Genomic DNA, 24,075 nt, shown 5'->3' on the forward strand with positions numbered 1-24,075 from the left:
TGATACTAACGTAAAATCATGAAAGAGTGATAAATAAGGGAACTTTTGGCCTCAACTTTTTTTCCCCACCAAATATCACATTAATAAATTGACCTTTGTTGTGTGTACGTGTTATAATATCCATGGGACAAAGTTTAACTACAAAACTGGTTAATAAATATTACTACATATTTTGAAAATTTAACCGTTAAATTACATGTTTTTTATGCTTTTAATACACATATCAAATTTTGTGTTGTTCGGATATTTTTTTAAAAAATATATGAACTATAAGCTTATGTTTTATGTATAATTTTAAATTATAAAAACATGCAATTTAAACAATTTATTGATAACATAACTATTGATCTTTAATTTTCTAGAAATTTTCCAAGCATGGAGGATATATGAAAAAGATACAACTAGTTTTGTAGCATATGATGAATACAATATTGGAATTAGTTTGGAGTTTGGTGTTGATTACTTAGGCAAATGCATATGATGAATGCAATACTGGAATTAGTTTGGAGTTTGGACAAAACGAAAAAGGTAATGCTATATTTTTTATAAAATAAAAAATACTACTTTTTTAAGGCTAAATTATAAGTTGCACTCTTTAAGTTTGACTGACATTCATTTCAGTCCTTTAACTTTAATTCAATTGAGTTCTTTAAGTTTCAAATTTGTTCAACTAATGCATTTTTTCCTAATCGTTTAAAAAAATTACCATCAAGTATGCAATTAACTAATGAAAAAATTTATTTTGAAAAAAATTCTTATATAAATAATCTATAAAATATTATTATTAATTTTATATTTTTTTAATATGAAAATAATATATTTTTTTTAATGGCAAATTTTTAACAAAATTAGATAGAAGGCTTAAATTGAATAAATTTGAAACTTAGAGGACTCAGTTGAATAAAAGTAAAGTTAGATGACTAAAATAGTTTTTAGACAAACTTAGAGAGTGTGATTTGCATTTTAGCCAATAGATGTTTATTCATATATAGAAGATTTGGTAATTGAAGTCTCAAAAAATAAGAATTTGTAGAAATTATCATCAAATATAGAATTTTTAACGTAAAAACATCATACAAGGAATTCAAATTTTACCTCAATTTAAGGCAATCTTTATGTTGATTTATTGATATAGATAGACACCTCATTTTGTTCTTTGTACAACTTAATTCCTAGCCCTGAATAAGGAAGAATACCTAAAATGAAAAAGCTCGATCATTTAACCAAGAATTTAAAAAAAAAAAAAAAAAAAAAAAAAAACCAATTTTATTTCATTTAAAGGTTCCCAACTGAAGTGTCCATGTTGGTGTATACCACATCTTGAAAGGAAGTTTTAATTTCCTAAAATTATTTTGAAGATCTTAGTCATTATTTAATTTGAGTCTTAAAAAAATTTATTTCTATGCGAAAATTTTTTTTCCTTAAAAAAAAAAAAAAAAAAAATTTCTTAAACAAAAACTATCCCTGAGAATAAAATCATTTTATTTCAATCATTTTTCCAAGGATGATGATAAAATTTGATTAATATCACAATGTGAATAAGAGTTCATTAGTCCATATTCTTTCTCTATCAATAGATTTAATATAAAACCATATCTATCTAACACATAGGCATCTGTGCTGGAAGTCTCTGAGGCTATCCAAATACCCATAACTTTCAAAAGTCTTCCTTCATATAATTTAAGAGGAAAAAAACAAAAGACCTTTCAAAAGTCTTACTTGTAGGAAAATTAGTAATCAAAGGGGTACAGTATTAAACAAGGTTTATGTGTCATTGTCTCAAGTGTATTATATGAAGGAAGACTTTTGAAATGGTACATGCTTAAGGCTAGGTGACTCAATATTGTATCTATGAAAGAAATCTGAATTGACGCAAGACTGAATGGGGTCCCGTTCTATGTGTTGGGTCACCACCATCAACCATCACCATATTCACCCTTGATTGGCATCAGCAAGCAGCCAAGCACCAAAGGTCAATTTGTTTTTGTAGATATGAAATTGTTTGTTGAAATAATATTTGCAGACACGTGCCATGTTAGATTTATCAAGTTAATATCAATTCTCCAATCTTATACTAATTCTTGATGCGTTTTTTTATTTTTATTTTATTTTTTATTGTACAATGAGTAAATTGATCTTAACACAAGAAAAATTTTCAAGGAATATAGAAATAACACTATAGGTTGCCGGTTCATGTACTCCATAATTAACCCAAATAAAGAACAATTACCATGTGATATCACCATGACCGATCTTGGATTATTGCATCCATGGCGTTCCCTTTCTTCTTCAATGCAAGCTTCAAATCCTCGATTGTTGTGATTCAACGATGTCATATCTTCACACACAAATAGAAAGAAAGAAGGAAAACAACTATTTTCTTGTCAAAATGAGTATTAGCTTTCAAAATAATTTTAGTTATAGCCATATGCTTGTCAACATCTAGAGAAAGAGAGTACTAGAGGAAGTGCCATCCAGCAAATTGAGGATAGAGATACGAATAGTGATTCCTAACATTGATCACAACCCACAAGGTTCAATATAGTTTTAACTTTGCCTTCTTCACATTAATGCTTTTGCATTTGTATTCTAGTTCTAGTACTTATATAAGAATATTAGGAATAGGAGAAGTTAGGCAATGCAAGAGTTACGTGTGAAGGTGGAGACAAAAAGCCCAAATCTGATATCAAGGCGTGGTAAATAAAAAGCATTCTAATTCCTTTTAAGACAAGGATATTCACCCTTTTAAATATGAGAGAGAGAGAGAGAGATGACCACATGGTAGTCATTAAAAATTTAGGTAATTAAGGTGGAATGTCAAACAGAAAAATATTCTAAAGCAGCTGTTTGGGTATGCTAAAAGACATGAAGAGAAGAGAGATATGGAGGGAGTAAACTCTTCAAAGAGAGCACCACATGATAGAACCTCATACTCTCCCGCATGAGATCTCTGCTTTTATATATATATATATATATATATATTTATTTATTGACTGCATCCACCATAAATTGGCATGACAACTCAAAAACATCCACCACAAATGCTTCCCAAGAACTCAAAAACAACTCACAACACTCAGAATGGGTGAGTTTTGTGTTTGGGTTAAGAACCTCTCAAAGGATATGGAATTAGAGAGGGAAGAGTACGAGGAAAACTAAGAGAAATGTGTAGAGGATTGTAGGTAAGCAATTTCTAACTCTCAAATGGATTTCTAGGGTTTTCTCTCTAAAACTCTCCTTACAATTTTGTGGATAATGTGGGCTTTTATAGTATATGTAAAGAAATGAGGAAAGGCACACAAAACAGCTGGCAGTGCATCTTGCGAGTCAAGTTGCAAGTTGGCCAAGTCCCGAGCCACTCGCGAGATGCCATCCATCACTTAAACCTTTAGACTTCCAGCATTTGCTCATCACGTGACCTTTCATGAGTTGCACCACTTGCGAGCTAGTTGTGAGCCAAATTGCGAGATGCTCAGTCTTCACAGTTCTTCACCAATTTCACACATTGAACCCATTACATTGAATCCCAAAAAAATATAGGAAAATGATTGAAGAATTACAATCAAATTTGACACGAAATTAATGCCAATAAACGTAACTAAAAATCACAACTTTAGAAATACAAACAAAAGTTTAAGATTCTTTAAAAAGTGTTCAAAATGAATAAATAACTACAACATGATCATGTGAATAATACATGCCAACTATCGACCTTGAACCATTGTAACAGTAACATTGTTAACAGAGCATTTTGTTTGGGGGCATTTAGAGGGATTTGTATCTAATGCAATCAACTTTTCAGTGAATGCTGGTTTCGTTGGAGGAGGCAAATTACCAATCTCACTTTTAAGCATGGAAACAACAACAGATACAGTTGGCCTATCTTGAGCAAATTCTTGCACACACAACAACCCAACTTGTATGCATCTCAAAATCTCTATTTCAAAGCAGGGCTCATATATCATTGGGTTTATTAATGCTATAGCATTGTCTGCACTCCACAATTTCCACGCCTGAAAAAGTGAAAACATGATTGAAATTATCACCACCAATACTAAAAATTATTAAAGAACAAAAAGCAATGGACATTTTAAAAAAACAATGAGGCAATGAAATGACTTACAAGTCCTAAAAGGCTTTGGGACTGCTCATCATTATAAAAGCTAGTGTTTCTTCTTCCATTAACTATCTCTAGTAACAACACTCCAAAGCTGAAGACATCCGATTTCTCTGAAAATCGGCCTTCCATTGCATATTCAGGAGACATATAGCCACTATATTTTAACAAAAAATACATCCAAAACTTGTCATCAACAATATTAGTAGTATGTAATTGAAATGGTCAAACCAAAAGTTACTTACTAAGTTCCAACAACCCTATTAGTATTGGCCTGGTCTTCATTACTTCCAAAAATCCTGGCCATACCAAAATCTGATATTTTTGGATTTAGCTCTTTATCCAACAGGATGTTACTTGCCTTTAGATCTCTATGAATTATCCGTAATCTAGAATCCCTATGAAGGTAGAGTAGACCTCGACCAATTCCCTCAATAATGTTAAAGCGTTTTTTCCAATCTAGTAGTCTTTCTTTGTGTGGATCTAATGAATTTAAACAAAAGACAAAAGAGAAAGAAAGTGCTGATTAAATCTACAAGGTGAATGAACATGAACTTTACAAAATTTCTTTTGGTGGAAGTCATCAGAAAACTTTTTCAAGTGAAGTACGTCCACAAAATTAAAAGAGGTAAAATATTTTTGTAATAAAAAATGGTATCAAAATTAACTAACCGAAGAGAAATGCATCAAGACTTTTGTTTGGCATGTATTCATATAACAACATCCTTTCTTCTCCTTCAACACAGCAGCCAAGGAGCCTAACAAGATTCCGATGTTGGAGTTTAGAAATTACCACCACCTCATTCATAAATTCTTTTAACCCTTGGGCAGAGGTTCTGGAAAGTCTTTTCACTGCAATTTCTTGTCCATCTGACAGTTTTCCCTGTTAAAAAACCCAAATCATAAACTATATATTCATAGTATTTGAAAATAAAACTTTAGAAGAGCAACCATTACCTTGTATACAGGACCAAATCCACCTTGACCAAGCTTGTTAGATAGATGGAAGTCGTTTGTTGCGCTCACCAGCATCTCAAAATTGAATAGTGGGAGCTCCTGGACTTGGTTCAGGTTGTCACTAGGGAAAGGTGTATATTCCTCATTTCCTTTTAATCTCCTTGCTGAATTCGACTACAGTTGTGATCAATCGGTAATATATACAAAAATTTCCTAGCGGTGTTATTTTAGTTGAAATATTACCTCTTTGTTTAGCCAGGATCCACTTCCACAATCTCATAACGCAGATTGAAATGGTCATTCCTATGATCAGTGATTGTGACCAATTATTTTCACTTCTCACTTTGTATCTGTAAATCAGAAAAACACTATTACATTAATTCAAATAAAACAGCTAACTATATATGTTTTCTTGGGGTCAAATATATTGCATTTTACAAGGATTTCATCAGCTTGGGAAGCTGAGGAATTTTGTGGGATTGGGTTAAAGATGGAAGAAAAAACAACACACCAAGTTCTAGTAGGCAGCACGAATGTAAAGATCAACTCTGCCGCTAGATAATGTCTATGGGTCAATTAAGCTTCCTGGGTGGAAAAATAATGCAGTTGATATACAACCTGTCCCAGTATCAAATGCATAAGCTATAAAAGAACTGTTACGTGTGGCTTTAACTCGTGGAAAAATAATGCAGTTGACTAGAATTAATAAACTTTCATTACGTATGTGACAGACCAAACTCTTTCAGACCAAACTCTTTCAACTCTCTCTGTCTTTTTTAATTTAATTAATTTTTAGTTTTATTATAATTTAATTCTTCATATCTCTGTTTTAAGCCTATTTGTCTAACTCTGTGACAAACACTGAAGTTGGCATAAGAGAATCTCTTAATAATTGGACTAAAATCAAGGACCATCACTATGGGCTAAATGTCGTATGGATGATACACTAATAGAGAAATAGGTTTGAATAATTTGATATCTTGGTTTGGTAAATTTGTTAAAAGTATTTTTGGGGTTGCTTAAAATTATTCAATTGATTATCTTTATCGTAATTCATGTAAAGCAGATTGTAACCCAACAGATTAGAGCTTGGACTATTACGAAGTTGTAACCCAACAACTTTCAAGTGCATTTTTTTCAAATTACATAAGAAACTAAGAAACAAGATAATAATAATAATAATAATAATATTAAACTTATAAATAATCCGTCAAATACAAAGCATGGTAATATAAATATACAAATTGTCGGTCTATTTTTAGTGTAGTTGTGGGGAGTCAAACTGTGGTCACCCTGACAATCCCTCGCTCACAATGATGCTCATGTGACTTAAACCCATGACTTGGCTCTGATATCATTTGTCAAACCGTGTGCCACTCCACCTTAAAATATATTAGTGATGTGGAAGACACTCAAGCCTTTTATGGCATTCAACAATGCGTCCTACAGGCCTTTTTTAGAGTAGTTGTAGAGAATTAAATTGTGATCTCTCAACACAAATAGTTTCCAAATTTCACATTGTAACACCACAAAGATAAGAATTCTTCAATAAATAAAATATACACTCATAATCTATAAACATTAATTTTTATCTTGTTGAGTATATAAATTCATAATGAATGACATAATAAAAAACTATAAGTTGGTTATAATTGAAAAAATATGTGCGTTAATTTGTTATTGGTTATTCGTAGGTGCCATATTAATACGAAAATTTTGGAATTAACCTTAAACCCCTAATATACCAAAAATTTTGTGTTTTTCTTAATATCATTTATTTATGAGACCTAAAATTTTGTGTCAAAGAGAGGTAAATCATCCTCAAGTGTCCCAAGAAGGGTATGGTTTAACGGTTTACTTCTTGGATTAGACAAATATGGTGGACTTTAAAGAAATAATAGAGGGATTTTTTTTTTCGTTGAATAGAGAGGAATTAGTATTAATATCATATATAATGTGAGAGTATAATCATATTTCAGTTAAATTATGTAAACTTATAAAATTACCTAAATTCTTTAGTTTCACCTCTGATCACCAAAAAAAAAAAAAAAAAAGTTAAAAAGATGCTACTAATACCTTGGCATGTATTTAGAACCTGTGAACCATTTTACTGGCTTAATCACTTTTAATCTAAAACTACCAATTAGTCCAATGTACGTGATGAACCAAGTTCCATATAGCAAGCATGATCAATTAATAGCTAAAGCAAATAAATAAGTAATATAGAAATGCGGAAATAAAAACAAACCAAAGCTAAAAACAAGAAAGTATTTAGGAAGAGGAAAACCTGAGCCTCCGAGGGAAAAAACCTCTCCCCCACCACATCATTGGAAAATTTCCACAAGATGAATAGTTGCAATACAAGAAAAACAATGGACCCTCCAAGCCCATATCCTCCAATGTACTTAAACCCTCTAAGCTCTTGCTAGCAATTGACTTCCCTGAGTCCTTTCTTCAACTAGCTTGTTGGAGACACCACCATTAAGCCACCAACGAAAAGCCACCAAAAGTATTGTATTTCAGATGACATCGTAAGTTTCCAAACTTTCACTCATATCGGACAATAGTTAGCTATACGTGAATGAGATGAAGGGAATACAAGTTCAATCAAGAGCAAGACAATGGTGAAAGAAATAGAGAAGAGAGATTGAGAGTATTTAAACCTCAAAGGCAAAGAATCTCTCTCTACAAGGTGGGAAGATGAAAATGAGCTCCAGCAATAGGCTTATTCTTAGATCCCACTCTCTAGGAACGTCCAGCTTGCACATGGTGTGTGTTGGACTATATTGAAAAAGCATATCAGGATGAAATAGGACAATTTATCTGCATGCTGTTCGTGATATAGTCGCAACCTAGCTAGGTCGTAAAGACATCGTAACATGCCTTGTCAAAAGCCATCTTGATCTTCTGCAACGTGTCACTTGCAAGCTATGAAGATTGCATGAAGGCCGTGAGCTCTCAGGTACTTTTTACCCCAAATATAATTAAGCCTAGTGTTAGGTTCTAAAGTTTAGGACTTTATGTATTTAGAACTCTAATTTGTATTGTTGGCAAACCATGATCAAAAGAATGTGTTTAGAAGTGTTTAAAGCTAGCTCAAAGTTGTATGTCAATGTAAAGTTGTAATCGAGTGTAAAGCAGAAAGCAGTGTGGCTTTCGGCCTGGCTCGATCGATCGAAGCTTAGGCTCGACCGATCGAAGCTTGGGCAGATTGCTTTTCTGCAGAATTTTCCAACTCAGCCCTAGTTGTTTTAAAACGTTTTTAGGGTTTCTTATTTGTCCTAAGTATAAAAGGCAAACCCTAGCCACGTTTTAGTGTTGCTCATATTGTGGTTTGTGTAAATCTCTTGTGAGATCTAGAGGAGCTTTCCTTTACACAAACTTAGGGTTTTCAAGGAGGATATATTCTCTACACCTTGATGATCAAAACAGTTGCTGCCATTAAAGCTTAAAGAATACACAAGCGGGGGTGCTTGTAGCTGGTGGGAATCCAAGAAAGAAGGAGTCCGTGGATTCGGAGCTTGCACGTGGTCGTGTCAGTAAGTTCTACTGGTTGGTAGCATTAGGAAGTCGAGCGGGAGTGCTTGTAAGTCCTTTTGTATGAACTTCGATTCTTTCTGATAGTGGATTCAAGTTTACCTTGAGGATAGCTAAGTCAAATCCTCCCCAGGTTTTTACCGGTTTGGTTTCCTGGGTGATCATATCGTGTGTTATTTATTTTCCGCTGCTTTGCATGATATGATTGTTTTATTGTGATAACCTAGACTTGTTTAATTGGACTAAGTAACAACTTGGCTAATTACCTAGGTTTAATCAATTGTTTAAGGGGTCTAAAAACTGTCAAGTGGTATCAGAGCAGGTAGCTTTTTTGTTTTTGATCCTTTGATCTTTGAGCTGATCCTTGACCCCTGTTGTCATAGAACACGGACACTCTCTAGTTATTCCTCCTCACTTTGATGGGAATAATTATGCTTACTGGAAAGTAAGGATGAAAGCCTTCCTGAAATCCATTGATGAGAGGGTGTGGAATTCCGTTGAATACGGATGGGAGAAGCTCACTACTCCTGTTAGTGAGTGACAAACTTCTCAAAAAGAAGCAGCTTCGTTTAATAGCAAGGCTATGAATGCGATTTTTAATGCTGTTTCTATGGAGGAATTTAAGAGAATCTCGAATGTTGAGATCGCTCATACTGCTTGGAATATCCTCCAGATTGTGCATGAAGGCACAAAGGCTGTCAAAATAAATAAATTGCAGCAATTGACTTCTAAATTTGAATGCATTAGGATGTCTGATGATGAATCTTTTGATGAATTCTATGCAAAACTGAATGATATTGTTAATTCTGCTTTTAACTTGGGTGAAATCTATGATCAACTTAAAATTGTTAGAAAGATTCTTAGATCTTTGACTGAAGACTTTAGACCCAAGGTGACTGCCATTACTGAAAGCAAGGATGTGGACTCCATCCCTATTGATGAGCTTGTAAGATCTCTTCAATCCTATGAGTTGGATCTACCCAAAACTACCAAATCTAAATCAATGGCTCTTAAGTCAGTTGATGATGTTGAAAGTGGTGGATTTGATGATGAACTCTCTGCTACAGAGATTGCCTATCTTGCCAAGAATTTTAGAAATTTTCTCAGGAATAACAATAGAAAGGCAAGAGGCACAAACACTGCTAAACCTAGAAATTTTAGGAAGTATGATCCCACTAAGGTTAATAACAATGATAAACCTAGAGAAAGAGTAGGTAAATCTTCAAATAATTCTTTGGGCTCTCAATGTTTTGGATGTCAAGGGTATGGACACTTGAAATTTGAATGTCCAACCTATTTGAAGTCTATGGGTAAGGCTATGGCTGTAACCCTTAGTGATGGTGAAGTTTCTGATCATGATTCTGATTGTAATGAGGATGGAAACTTTATTGCTTTTACTACTACTGTTGTAGTTGATGAGAGCATATCTGTTGAAGAGAACCCTTCTGATGGGGAACTCTCTGAAGATGCAGATCTTCAAGAGGCCTATAACAAACTTTGCAAAGTTGCTGCAAAGGATGCTATGAATGTTGAACTTGGCCTAAAGAAAATTGAATCTCTTGAGCTTGAAAAGAAAAATTTGCTTGTTAAATTATTTGATGCTAATGACCTTTTGAACAATGTGAAAATTGAAAACATGCTTTTGCTTGATAAAGTTAAATCTTTAGAACTTGATTTATCTGTTGCTAGATCTGCTAGTTCTAAACTTGATCAAATGCTGAGTATTCAAAAGTCATCTTCTGACAAAACTGGTTTAGGTTATGTTGATAGCATCTGTGTGGCCGCTCCCCATTCCACTAAGTTTGTTCATTCATCTTCTTCTTCTGAACCTTCTGCGAGTGAGATAGTGAGTGAAATTGTCAAACCCCCTGTGAGTGAGGTTGCTAAACCCTTAGAAGGTTCATCATCTAGGAAGATCAGGGTTGATCTGAAAGAATCTAAGCCTAAGAAGCCTACCCTATCTAAGGACAAGACACATGATAAACCTGCATGGGTTTGTCATTTTTTTGGAAAGACTGGACACATACGTCCAAATTGCTACAAGCTGCAAGCTGCAAAGAGAGCAAACAAACCAAAAGTACCTGTGCCTTAAGCACTTGATCCTATGGTAGTTATTGGTGATTTGGTAAAGGCTTTAAACCTTTATTCTAATCCTGGAGTTGGAAATCATTCTCAAGTGAATAAGAACTCCAATGCTCATGGTGCATCTAAAAAGTTTTGGATGCAAAAGACTTGTCCTAACTGAGTCTTTCTGACATGGTCCTTGTGCTTCATTGCTCTACCCTTTGTGACCATTGTTCTTTGGTTTTTTTTTTTTTTTTTTTTTTTTTTTGTTGTTTCTAAGATTTGCATTGCATAACATTCATACATTTCATTCTAGGTGTTTTTATTTTTATTAAAATAAAAAAATAAAAAAAAGGGGAAAAGGAAGCACATTTTGTTTTTGCACTATTCTTCTTGGTTTTTGAGAACAAAGTTGGTCAATTTATTTTCACATAACATGTCTTTTGTACCTTGTTTAGCTTTGATGAGCTTATTTATTGTACTCTACTAGTTGAAGATTTGTAGTGCATGTTGTGTGGGAAAGATGTGTATGGTTTTTGATTACTATGTCTTAATCTTGAAGTCACTTGTTTTTAAATGTTGGACTTGAACTTATAGAGAAAGGCATAAATAACCATCTCACCACTGTTCACTAGCCAATCATGAACACCTTAGTGCATATCATAAGATTTTGTGCTCGAGAAAGTATAGCACATGCACAAAAAGAACATAAGGTGAAGCCTCGGTAAAAGTGCTTAATTCTTAAAATCTAATTGGTGTGTACTATTAGGTTTGATGCCAAACTCACATAAACTTAAAAATTGGAATGTATATTATGAGGCATAAATACAAGAAACTTACATGATTGCAAGCTTATGATCTAGGAGATGTGGGAGTTATATGATGTAACTCTTCAGGTGATAGTTTCTTTTAAATTCTTTGTGATGAATTTTGTAAACTTTGTGATTGATTGCTATTCATATATCACCTCACATGTATCTCATGTCTTTGCTAATCGCACACACTACACGAGTTACTCGTTGCTAAACATTGTACATGTTATTGTGTGTGTTTATGGTTTGACCAACCAAGTTTTTTTGCAATCACTTTGAATTATTTGCAAACTAAATTTGTTGCTTGAAAATTTGTGGAGAATGCAAAATTTTGTTTTTGGGAATATTGGGCTTAAAATTCTTGTTTGGAAAATCATATCATCTCATACTCATGCATTTTTGTTCTTGAATTTCAATGCTTTGAGTTAAATCAATTTGTTTTTCAAAAATTGTGTTTTTCCTGAAAATATGGTGAGCCTCTACCTGATTCGATCGGTCCATTCTGTTTTTCGACTGATCGAAATTTTTAAAATTTTAAAATTTTTAAGAGAGGGAGCCTCTGTCTGTTTCGACCGATCGAAACTCGTGTATCAGGTTTTTTAACAAAGCAGAATAGGACTTTTTCAAAGTCACTATTCAAAAATTTTCAAGCTTCTCTCCCTCTCTCCGCGTTGGCTCTTTGCTTCACCATCAAATTTTTGTCGTTTTCTTTCAAGATTTTTGTCCTTAGAAGCCGGTAAGACCCTTTTGCCCTTCTTTTTCAAGTTTATTTCTTGTTTTCATGCATTCTCATGGGTATTTTCGGCATCTTCAAAATTATTGGGGTTTTTGATGATTCAAGCCAATTCTTGTGTAATTGATCAATGGGTTTTTGTGCCATGATGTTATATTGATGTTCCCTATTGTTTAATTTGATCAATTTGGTGGTTTTTGAAAAATTGAAAATTCTAGGGTTTTGAATTTAATCCGAATTGGGGATTTTGTCAAATTGGCTTAAATTGATGAAATTGGCTTCTCCAATTGATGTAATTGGTCATTATTGTTGTTATTCCATCATGTGTAATGATCAATTTGTCAATTTTTTAAAAATTGATCAAGTGGTTTTTATATTTTGGGGTTTTTTGTGTTAAAAACCTTTATGTGCAAGCCAATTTTGTAATTTGAATCTTTTTGACTCAATTCACTGCACTAGCACATGCATCATGACATTTAAAATTTGTTCATGCATCATATAGATTTTGTTTCTATTTTTTGTTTTTGTGCTATCTTACAGTCTGCCTTTGGCTTTGGTTTTGTGGTTTTTGTTCTTTCGCTCTGTGTTTTGATCCTTATCTTAGCACCATGCCTAGGAAAACTAGAGCTCATAGGACCATTTCCACTTCCTCTGAGTCTCCACCTAGAGTAGAGCTGTTTAAGAATGATAAGTGTAGAGAAGCTTATGACACCTTGAACTGTAGGCGTAAGATCTGGTCTGAGTGAGCTGTTGTGTTAGATGCGCTTGATCCGGCCATTAGGGCTAATTTTGAGTCTAGGGGTTGGTTGCCTCTCGTAGCGATAGATCATCCACCTCCGACCGCCCTAATTAGAGAGTTCTATTCGAATCTCTCTTGCCACATCTATGATTCTAACACCCTTGTTAGGAGTTGGATACGAGGTGTAGAGTTCACCATTACCCCTCGGGTGGTGGCTGAGGCTCTTGGGGTGCCGGTTGTTCGGGATGCTGACTATCCCTATGATGAGTCACCCTCTTTAGATGTAGTCATGTCTTACATCACTGGATCATCTATCCAGTGGGGTTCTGATCCTCGGATCACGTCCACTAAGCTTACCGAGACTGCCTATCTCTTCTTTAGGATTGCGTGTCATTCCTTGTGGCCTATCTCTCTCTTCCACACCATCCCTTTAGAGCGATGTGTGTTTTTGTACGCCTTTGCTTCTAGAGCGTCTATCAGTTTTCCTCACTTGTTCTTTCGTTCTTTGAACGAGATTCATAGGAGTTCTGCCGTAGGGCATGCGTTGATTCATCCTATTTTCATTCATAGGATTCTACTCTATTTGGGTCTAGATGGTTTTCCGTCAGGTGAGCTTGTTCATGTGATAGCTCCTATAGGTGCCACCTTTCTTCGTCAGAGGGCTGCTCAGTTGAGGGTCCCTCCTTCTCGTCCTAGAGGTGCGTCATCTAGTAGTGTTCCCCCTCCTCCCTCTTCTACAGGTACAGCTGTTGCTGAGCCTTCAGGTGCTGCTGCTGAGCCTTCAGGTGCTGCTGCTGATGCTGATGCTGCTGTTCCTCCACCTACTGCTACGGATGATTCAGACATTCGTCGCACGTTGGATCATGTCTTGACCGTTCAGGCGGCTCAAGGACAGATTTTGGTGGACGTGCTTGATGAGATCCGTGCCTTGCGTGCGAAGTTGGCGTAGTTTAGACCACCTCCCTTTTGATGATGGATATCTTGTTTACCCTTTGACATTCCGTCACAAAAAGGGGGAGTACTTGTAGAGTTTTTGCTTTCAGGGGGAGACTTTTTGATTTTGGTTGGAGCTTGTGGAGTTTTAGATTGTATCTAGGTGCTTCACTGTGTACTTAACATTTTTAGTTCTTACCTTGTTTTTGATGGGATATTCATGTTAGGGGGAGTTTTATGTTTTTGTTGGTACTTTATTTGTTTCTTGTTTCAAACTGCTTATTGATTTATATTTATAAGTTATTCACTAATATATGTCTTTATTTGTGTGTTGTTTGAAATCAAGAAGTTATTTTATTTACTTGTATTATTGTCACACATGCGGTTATGCATTTTGTTTAGTGTTTCAGGAAATATACAGGTTGATTCAATTGAGCTGCTGTCTACACTTGCAACTGATGGATAGTAGTTAGGATTGGATTTTTGTTTATGAGCATTATTTTGTAAAGGGCTTTTCAGTTTGTAAACTTTGAGCTTCTAAGTTGCGTTTTGTCATGGATTGCCAAAGGGGGAGTTTGTTAGGTTCTAAAGTTTAGGATTTTATGTATTTAGAACTCTAATTTGTATTGTTGGCAAACCATGATCAAAACAATGTGTTTAGAAGTGTTTAAAGCTAGCTCAAAGTTGTATGTCAATGTAAAGTTGGAATCGAGTGTAAAGCAGAAAGCAGTGTGGCTTTCGGCCTGGCTCGATCGATCGAAGCTTAGGCTCGACCGATCAAAGCTCGGGCAGATTGCTTTTCTGCAGAATTTTCCAACTCAGACCTAGTTGTTTTAAAACGTTTTTAGGGTTTCTTATTTGTCCTAAGTATAAAAGGCAAACCCTAGCCAAGTTTTAGTGTTGCTCATATTGCAGTTTGTGTAAATCTCTTATCAGATCTAGATGAGCTTTCCTTTACACAAACTTAGGGTTTTCAAGGAGGAGAGATTCTCTACACCTTGATAATCAAAACAGTTGCTGCCACTAAAGCTTAAAGAATACACAAGCGGGGGTGCTTGTAGCTGGTGGGAATCCAAGAAAGAAGGAGTCCGTGGATTCGGAGCTTGCATGTGGTCGTGTCAGTAAGTTCTACTGGTTGGTAGCATTAGGAAGTCGAGCGGGGGTGCTTGTAAGTCCTTTTGTATAAACTTCGATTCTTTCTGATAGTGGATTCAAGTTTACCTTGAGGATAGCTAGGTCAAATCCTTCCCAGGTTTTTACCGGTTTGGTTTCCTAGGTGATCATATCGTGTGTTATTTATTTTCCACTGCTTTGCATGATATGATTGTTTTATTGTGATAACCTAGACTTGTTTAATTGGACTAAGTAACAACTTGGCTAATTACCTAGGTTTAATCAATTGTTTAAGGGGTCTAAAAACCGTCACCTAGGAAAAAAAAAAAAAAAAAAAAAAAAAAAAAAAAAAAAAAAAAAAAAAAAAAAAAAAGGTACATAAAACGTTGTCACTGAATAAAGCCAATAAAAACATAAACTTAACAGTAGTGTCTATTATTTGTACCAATGGTTTTAAAATATTCATTCAATTCGATATAGCAAAAATTTTAAGATTCTTCTAAAAGTATTCAAAATGACTACACAACAAGAACATGATTATGTCAACAAGACATGCTAGCTATCAACCTTGAACCATTGTAACAGTAACATTGTTAACAAAGCATTTTGTTTGGCTGCGTTGAGAGGAATCTGTAATCTGCCTTTCGGTGAATGCTAGTTTCTTTGGATGAGGCATATCAACAATCTCACTTTTAAGCATGGATACAACAATGGATACAGTCAGCCTATCTTGGGCAAATTCTTGCACACACAACAGCCCGACCTGTATGCATCTCAAAATCTCCATTTGAAAGCTGGGTTCAAATATCATTGAGTCTATTAATGTTAAAGTGTTGTCTGCCTTACACATTTTCCATGCCGTGAAAAATGAAAATAAGAATGAAATTGTTATTATCAATACCAAAACTTATTAAAGAACTAAAGGCAGTTGAGGTTTTAAAAAATGAGGCATGCTTGTGCGTTAATTTGTTGATATCCCCATATGCTATCATTTTGACAAAAAAGTCCGTTTAATCATGAATGTTAGATAATGCTTGTGCGTTAATTTTTTGGATCATCCATGATCAATCGTTAAACTTAGATGGCGAAATGATGTTGTGTTTGAGCAATGTCCATGTCCAGGTCTGGCGGCCTGGCCAAGCTCCATATATCCATTCTTCATGACCATGGGAGATATTGATTCATGAGAGAACAGGTCATTGCAATTTATAGCTGGGACTTATGTCCTAGAAACCACAGGTGCGGCTCCAGCGCCGCTGCACTCGCACCCAATGTGCACTGATGCGACGTGTGGTGCGTGACGCTGCTGACCGTGCGTCCATGCCGTGTTAGTTTTTTTTTTGTGTTTTTTTTTCACTGATTCTGGTCGAAACAGGTGCCGAAACGGGCGTTGAAACGGCTAAAACGACCCAATTCTGCTCGAAACGGGTGTCGATATGGCTGAAACGGATGCTAAAACGAGCTGCCATCACGTCGCTGGCCTCCATTCTTCTGCTTCATCTGGCCTTGTGAGAGAAGAAGAAAAAAAAAGAGAGAGAAGGAAGAAGAGAAAGGACGATTCATGTGCATTGGTATAAGAGAGAAGGATAGATTTTTGAATATGTGTATTGCTATAAGAGATAAGGACTTGAAAAGTCAAAAAGATAGAAAATGTTGCAACTTGTGAAAACAGTAAAAATATTCTTTGATTTTATTACCTTTACACATCAATTTTTGTTATTCTTTAATACTTTGATTTTATCACCTCAATAATTTAATATTATAAATATGTTATATATTGGGCTAAAATTGGAGTTGTGTAAACACTATTATAATATATAAAAATATGCTTTTAAATTTATTAATATATGTTTCCCATTACTCTTAAATTGGTATATGTTTACCATATATAAAAAAACATGCATAGTAATATATAGAAAAAATATATATATATATTTAATAATTTTTTAATTACTGTACACTGTTGCATCCGCACCCTACTTTTTAAAAAATTGTCGAGTCCTGCATCCGCATCTACATCCGCACCTGAATCTGAATCCACACTCGTCCTTCATAGCTTATATCAAATATATTAGGTTCCAGGACAGTTGAAGGAAAGGAATGTAACATACATTCATTGGACCTAATGGCATATTTTCTCCATGCAGTTGATACGAGAATTCAATCCTCATCTTACTCATAAGTCATAACAAAAAAAAAAGTACATTTATTTCCAATTCAAATGTTCACTTTCATTGACGAATGATTAGTCAGAATTACTTGTATACCTTGAAGAAGTAAGAAAAAGAAAAAGAAAAAGAAAAAAAAAATGGCGTTTTTAAAAACAGTACATTAAAGCTAAAGAAACAAAAAAGAAAAAAAAGTAACTTATAATGTAGTCCCAAATCTCTATTTGTTGTTATTATTATTATTTTTTCCCTTTAGACTTGCAAATATTTGTCCCTTTCGTTTACAGTTGACATTCTCCTTTGCCTTTGAAGGCCAGCCATTTGGTTGTTTTTTTGTTTTGTTTTTTGTTTTTTGTTTTGTTTTGTGTGGATGAGAATAAATCACTAAACTTTTATTGATAAAAAACCAACAATACGAAACAAAGGCAAATACAGGCCCAGACAACAAAACCAGGGGAAAACAGAGACTCCAAGGAATACAAACAGTCATTGAAGGTCCAAACCACAGATGTAGCCTATACTATATATTATGGCCACTCTCATTGATGATTCATTCTGAAACTTTCTTAAGAGCTACAACGATTTATGTGCCACCATGGAAGCCCTTTTCAACAGTGTTGAACAGCTCTACATTGGTATCGACTTCGTACTTTTTTTTTTCATAGCCTTGCAATTTTTATAAGGCAATAGTTTGATATATATTTTTAGTTTACTAAATCATTCAAATTCCACCAATGATGTTTATATATAAACATCCTTGTAATTGATGTACATGAACTTTTGTAATTGATACTAACATAAAATCATGAAAGACTGATAAAGCTAACCAGAGGAGAGTTGTGTATACGTGTTATAATATGCTGAAGGTAATTTGGTGTTAATTACTTGGGCATATGCACATGATGAATGCGATAATGGAATTAGTTTGGAGTTTGGACAATATGAAAAGGGTATTGCAATTTTTTTTATTAAAAAAAAAACTACTACTTTTTTTAGGCTAAATTGATCCTTATCTAGAGGTCAAACTCAACAAAAATTTCCAAAGTTAAGGTCTAGGCTTCAGATGATGTTAGGTGCCTGGTGCCCCACATGATCAAATGGATTGTGTTGGGCTTCCTATTTTAATAAAATATTTATTGTGTTAAAGGGGATACCCACAAGGAAACCTTTTTTTTTGGTTAACAACAAGGAAACCTTTTCAACAGTTAAGAAAATATATGTTGAATTAAATTCAAAACTAGATAGACAATCTTCTCCAAAAAAAAAAAAAAAAAAAAAAAAAAGGGGGATAAACAAATCAAATCAACTAGTCAAATCAAATCAACATTTAAAAAGGAATAAGACCAAAACAACAAGAAAGTGCGTGTGCATCCATGAAGGGTGCGTATGCAGCCTAAAAGGCTATAAACGCAAAGCCTTGAGGTTGAGGACAATGAGGAGGCTTATGCATGCTTGGATAGAAACTCACAATAAAGACGCAAACTTGTGAAAATTACAATTTAGAGGTCAATGTTGATGCATACTTAATCTAGATGACTTAGGCAGCATGTGAGGGTGTCACGCATGGCTAAGGAATAAGATTTCTTGACAGAATACGCACCAAGATAGATTAAACAAGTAACTTTATTAAGAACATCAGAAGAACCTTGAAAACATAGTTTTCCTAATTAAACACTTAAAATTTAAGCACATATATCATGAATCCCGATTCACGTGATTGTCACAAAAGCTATAAGAATCAGAATGCCACTAAGTTAAAATTTAAGATCAAATAAGATATCACATAATATAATGAAGTATATCATAAGAGATCAAACATTTAAGAAAGCTCGAGTTTTGGCCATAACAGAGATGTTCACCATGGCACTCATGATATTACCTCAATTTAAGGCAATCTTCATGTTGATTTATCGATATAGTTAGACACCTCATTTTGTAATTTCTACAACTTGATTCCTAGCCCTGAATGAGGAAGAGCACCTAAAATGAAAAAGCTCGATCATTTGACCAACAATTAAAAAAAATATACAAATTTTATTTCATTTAAAGTTTCCCAACTGAAGTGTCCATGTTGGTGTATACCACATCCTGAAAGGAAGTTTTAATTTCCTAAAACTATTTTGAAGATCTTAGTCCTTATTTAATTTGAGTCTCAAAAAAAAAATTATTTCTATGCAAAATTATTATTTTTCCTTAAAAAAAAAAAAAAAGAGATTTCTTAAACAAAAACTATCCCTGAGAATAAAATTGTTTTATTTTATTTTATATATATTTTTTTTAAATATTAAGTATTTTTAACACAAGCACACAAGGAGAGGGGAAAAGGTCTTAAAGAAATTGATAGTGGTGTATATTCAAAAGGGTCTTAAAATCATTTTATTTCAATCATTTTTCTGAGGATAATGATAGAATCTGATTAATATCACAATGTGAATATGAGTTCATTAGTCCATATTCTTTCTCTATCAATAGATTTAATATAAAACCATATCTATCTAACACATAGGCATCTGTGCTGGAAGTTTTGAGGCTATCCAAGTACCCATAACTTTCAAAAGTCTTACTTCATATAATTTAAGAGGAAAAAAAATATATATGACCTTTCAAAAGTCTTACCTGTAGGAAAATTAGTAATCAAAGGGATGCAGTATTAAACAAGGTTTGTCTGTCATTGTCTCAAGTGTAAAAGCTTCTTTTTTTTTCTTTTTTTTTTTCTCAGTTCAGGTAGGTCAAACAAGGAATGAGTTGAAGCATCTTATATTGGTTAAGCAAAAAATGATTCTGTTCCAATCGATTGAGAATTTGGGATATCATTATCACTGTAAAAAAATAATTTAGTATACCAAAATAACGGTAGGCGACACAATATGTAGATAGCACTTAACACTCCCAAATACAATGAAACTTGAAAGCGTGTGTGTATCGCGTTGTGCAAAAAAATTAATGCACTAGAATAGGATTAATAAACTTTCAGTACGTATCTGACAAACACAGCTTTTTTAGGGGTTTAAATTTTAAGTACTTCATGCAATCGATGTTTATAATTTATTGAATTTGGGTAAATCAAAGTTCAAATTGATAGGGCTTTGTCTATGCGAGCTTCCTTCTGAAAGATTGCCTTTAAGGTGTTTGCGAAAATGCCTGTTTGCTTGACATTTTTCTATTGGCTTTATGATTTTACTTCTGGTGGGTGGGTAGTGGGTTTGAATGAAAAAAAAGAAGAAGAAATGAATCTATAGTTGATGTCACCGAGCCAAGTAGTACTAATATAGTTTTTATTTTCCACCTATTGCTCTCATAGTTTCTTCAAAAGAAGATCAATAAAACATGGTGTTTTTAGCTCTTATTTATTCAATATTTTGTAATTTGAGTGTTTTGTCATATGAACTTCTTGAACTCCAACCAAAAAAAATAAAGGTTCTTGGTTCTTTGAGCAATTTGCTTTGGCACCCATTAATTGTTAATAGTTCTATTGTTTTTACTAACTTCAATTTATCGTGAAGATGTAAAACTCCCATGCCCCATTTTTTCTTTTAGTATTGGCTTAAATTTGCTGCCCACTTTATTTCCTTTAGGTATTAGCTTGAGAATCCCTTTTTTTTTTTTTTGGCACATGTTTACAAATACTTAGGCCTGAAGACATTAGAGCGTAAGAGTATGCTTCACCAGTTTTAGTTTTTGGCAAATTTACAAGCATAGGCAGTCACAGCGTTTATGCTTTGCAACTATTTTCAAGGATTGTGCTTTATAAACTTATTGCTTATTATTTGGCTTCTCTAATTCAAGTTTCAATCAAATTGCTGGTTTATTTCACTTGAAACCAAATGAGCATATAGAATCTTTGCAAGTAAATAGAAGTTCGGCTTCTTGGATAATACTGTACTAATTGAAATTTGTTTTTCAAAGTTGTAGGATGATAGAGCTCCAGCTAAGCCACATTGCTAATAAAAGGTTTTGAAGCATTCACTACGGATTGAAGTCATGTATCTTGAAGTTACAGAGACAAATTTTTAGTTTTACTGAAGTTTTAGATTTGATACATGTTAACTTCTTTTTAGTTTGAAACAAGTGACATGTCATGTACATACTTTTGGAATTTGGCTTATAGAGATCATAATAGCTCATTGTTGTGCTTGAGAAAACAGTTCTTCCCTAACCCTTTTTTTTTTTTTTGAGGTGACTAGAATCCAAGTTTTAAACCATTTGTTGAATAAACAAAATTTTTCATCTAAGATATTTCTTTTCAAATAATGATGCCTAGAGAAACCAAGCACTAAATGCCATATACTTCCATTTTTACAAGAGAAATCAAGAAAGAAATGCAGCAAAGTTGCTCCATGAGTTCCAAATAATAGAAACTTTAATGAGGCCTTCATCAATCTCTTCCCCACTTTTCTCAAGTTAGTCACATAATATGGTCCCAAAGCAAAAGATGACATAAAAAGATATATCATCCTCTTAATGCTAGTCTTGAATGGAAACCATAGAGGTGTTTACTACAAAAAATCTTGTTAGCTAATCATATAAAAGCCTCTTATCTTTTTCTTTTTTGATAATCAAAGAACCTCTTATCACTCATACAAAAGTTGCAAAAGAATCTCAAAATGAGTCCATTCAAGGTTCATTTTTGTAACAAAGAAAGCAATCTCCAAATAAGATACTAGTTCTGTAAAAACTTTAAGCAAATAGAATCTTTGTTCAATTTCTCATGGCAACATGCACAACTATACCGTATACAACCTTTCCTTTCTTGACTTTTCAATTTGGATGGGCTTCCTTGACTGATGCAACTATTATGTCTCCCAATCTTGCACCTTTCTTCTCCTTTAAAGCTTGTATGTACATCACCTTTGTTGCCCCCAAGTTTTCCACAACTTTAAGAATGGTCCTTATTTGAATGAAAGACCTTTTTGTTGTAGAATTGCAAAGAACAAACTGATGCAAAATCCAGAGGAGATAAAATCAGTGTACCTTTAAATATTGATTTGGCAAAATGGATTAAACCTTGGTAAAAATAAAATGCCTTGTTTTACAATGAGGTATCGGATTATTAGGGGTTCTTTTAATCTTTCAAATAAAATGTAGGCACTAGGTAATTTTTATAACATCATTATAGCCTTCTAAGGGAGATGGCTAAAACAACTCTTCCTTTCAAGACAGAGTAGACGTTTAGATACAGCCTAACATTATTTAGCTACACTGGGGGCAGATGTAATAGGAAACAAATGTTCATTGCCATTCTCATTGTGTAGGTGTGGAGACTTCAACATCATATGCATGCTCTTAAGCAAAAAAACTAGACTTGTTTTATAACCAGAACTTCTACACATAATATAGGCAGATGTCATCTTAATCAATTGGCGTCCTCTAAATTAATCAACTAGAAACTTTTAAAGTAAATCATTTCTTCTGCACCTCATTTTAAATTATGATGAAATCCTAAATAAATGAGCCATTTGTTTAGAAAGCATGTTAGGTTATAGCCATTTCTGAATTCTTGCTGAAGGTTATAATAGTAACTTAGATATTTACCTCTAATTCTCACCAACTTCAAAGTTGCTTGGATACTAATTCCTTCCATTGAAGCCAAATCAATTAAGAATAATTAGTTTCAAAAGCATACAATTGAGTCCCATGAATGGAATTTAGTTTTGGCTAAATCACTGAGTCTATTCAACCTAATCTTGAATGAGGCAAACCAATCATGTGTAAGATTCAGCTCTCTTATTGGTGTTGAGTAATATAAATAATGCAAGCACAAAGACTAGAACTTGAAATTACCTGGCTTTGAGCCACAGTACTCACATTCTCAATCTCACTAAAAAAATTAACAACATCAAGACTCGACACCCATTTATGAGCTCAAACTCATTTACACACCAAATTCAAACAAAGTTCACTAAAACCTCACATTTATCTAGAAAATATCTATCAGCTTAATAATGTCAGTACCATTGAAAAAATTCTTAAGGTAAATTCACACAAATAATACTTTAACAACAAGCTCTTAGTTCTTCCGAAACATTAAATCAAGAACTACTACTAGGAAAAAGAAGGGCTTAACAACTTGTGAAGAAGCATTTCAATCAATTGCACTCACATATATCATATCAATAAAACCCATATGAATTGGATGACTAAAATCAACATTAAAACAAATCAAAGCATCAAAAGGCACAATATAAGTAACTATGGGCCAAAAATTGAAGCTTTAAGGAAGCAATAGAAGTAGAATCACAAACCTTTAGACCATTTCAAAGCAAACCCAGAAGCCATCTTCGTGCTTATCTATTGTTCCCTGTGAATATGAGATTTATAACTATCAAAAACATTCAATTAAATGATGGCTCATTAAAAGAAAAAAAAATGACAGATTAACAATGACTCAAGTGACCAAACAACCATAAGAACAAATTCAAAGAGAATAAGGAGATGGGACACCCACTTCAAGTAGATTGAATTGAAATAAAGCAGACCCTTTTGCTGCACAAGAGTGAAAGAGGGGGGAAATTCTTAGCTTCCTGACCTTGGAGATCTCATTGAGCTTGGGTTTGAAGCAAGCGATCTGGGAGCTGAAGGAGAAGAGGTGGACTAGAGATATAGAGCAAGTTCTTGGAGTTTTTGATGCACAATGAAAAGTGAAATTCGAAAGCTTTGAGTTTTGAGTTTTGAGACTGAAAATTTTCACTAACGTGCCTAATTAATTCCTTTCTAAAAATTTTGAATTTGTTCTTCAGATTTCAACGGGTTAACAAACATTAAGGTGGGTGAAGTTTATTTAGCTGATGTGGCATAAAAGTTTATGTAAGCAAATTTTAGTGAGGTGTCTTAAATCTATTGGTTGGGACTACAAAGTTAGCTTGCTAACCTTGTAGTCCCAGACCACCCAATAATTTCCCGAA

At 33.9% G+C, this 24,075-nt stretch overlaps 1 protein-coding gene across 2 annotated transcripts; it reads right to left on the reverse strand.

Moving 5' to 3' along the window:
• Nucleotides 1-3,595: 3,595 nt before the first annotated feature.
• LOC126727361 (G-type lectin S-receptor-like serine/threonine-protein kinase SD1-13) lies at nt 3,596-5,735 on the reverse strand. 2 transcript variants are annotated; one of them, XM_050432976.1, is made up of 7 exons: nt 5,586-5,735; nt 5,318-5,424; nt 5,075-5,238; nt 4,790-5,000; nt 4,363-4,600; nt 4,124-4,274; nt 3,596-4,013 (listed from the first exon to the last, which is right to left on the reverse strand). In XM_050432976.1, exons 2-7 carry the CDS (start codon nt 5,373-5,375, stop codon nt 3,705-3,707), a joined length of 1,131 nt encoding a protein of 376 aa, XP_050288933.1. In that variant the 5' UTR covers nt 5,376-5,424; nt 5,586-5,735; the 3' UTR covers nt 3,596-3,704. The 2 variants fall into 2 exon arrangements, with proteins under 2 accessions (XP_050288933.1, XP_050288934.1); XM_050432977.1 differs by having other exon boundaries at nt 5,075-5,248; nt 5,318-5,683.
• Nucleotides 5,736-24,075: the final 18,340 nt, after the last annotated feature.

The sequence above is a fragment of the Quercus robur genome, chromosome 5 (genome assembly GCF_932294415.1).
Source record: "Quercus robur chromosome 5, dhQueRobu3.1, whole genome shotgun sequence".
NCBI lineage: Eukaryota > Viridiplantae > Streptophyta > Magnoliopsida > Fagales > Fagaceae > Quercus > Quercus robur.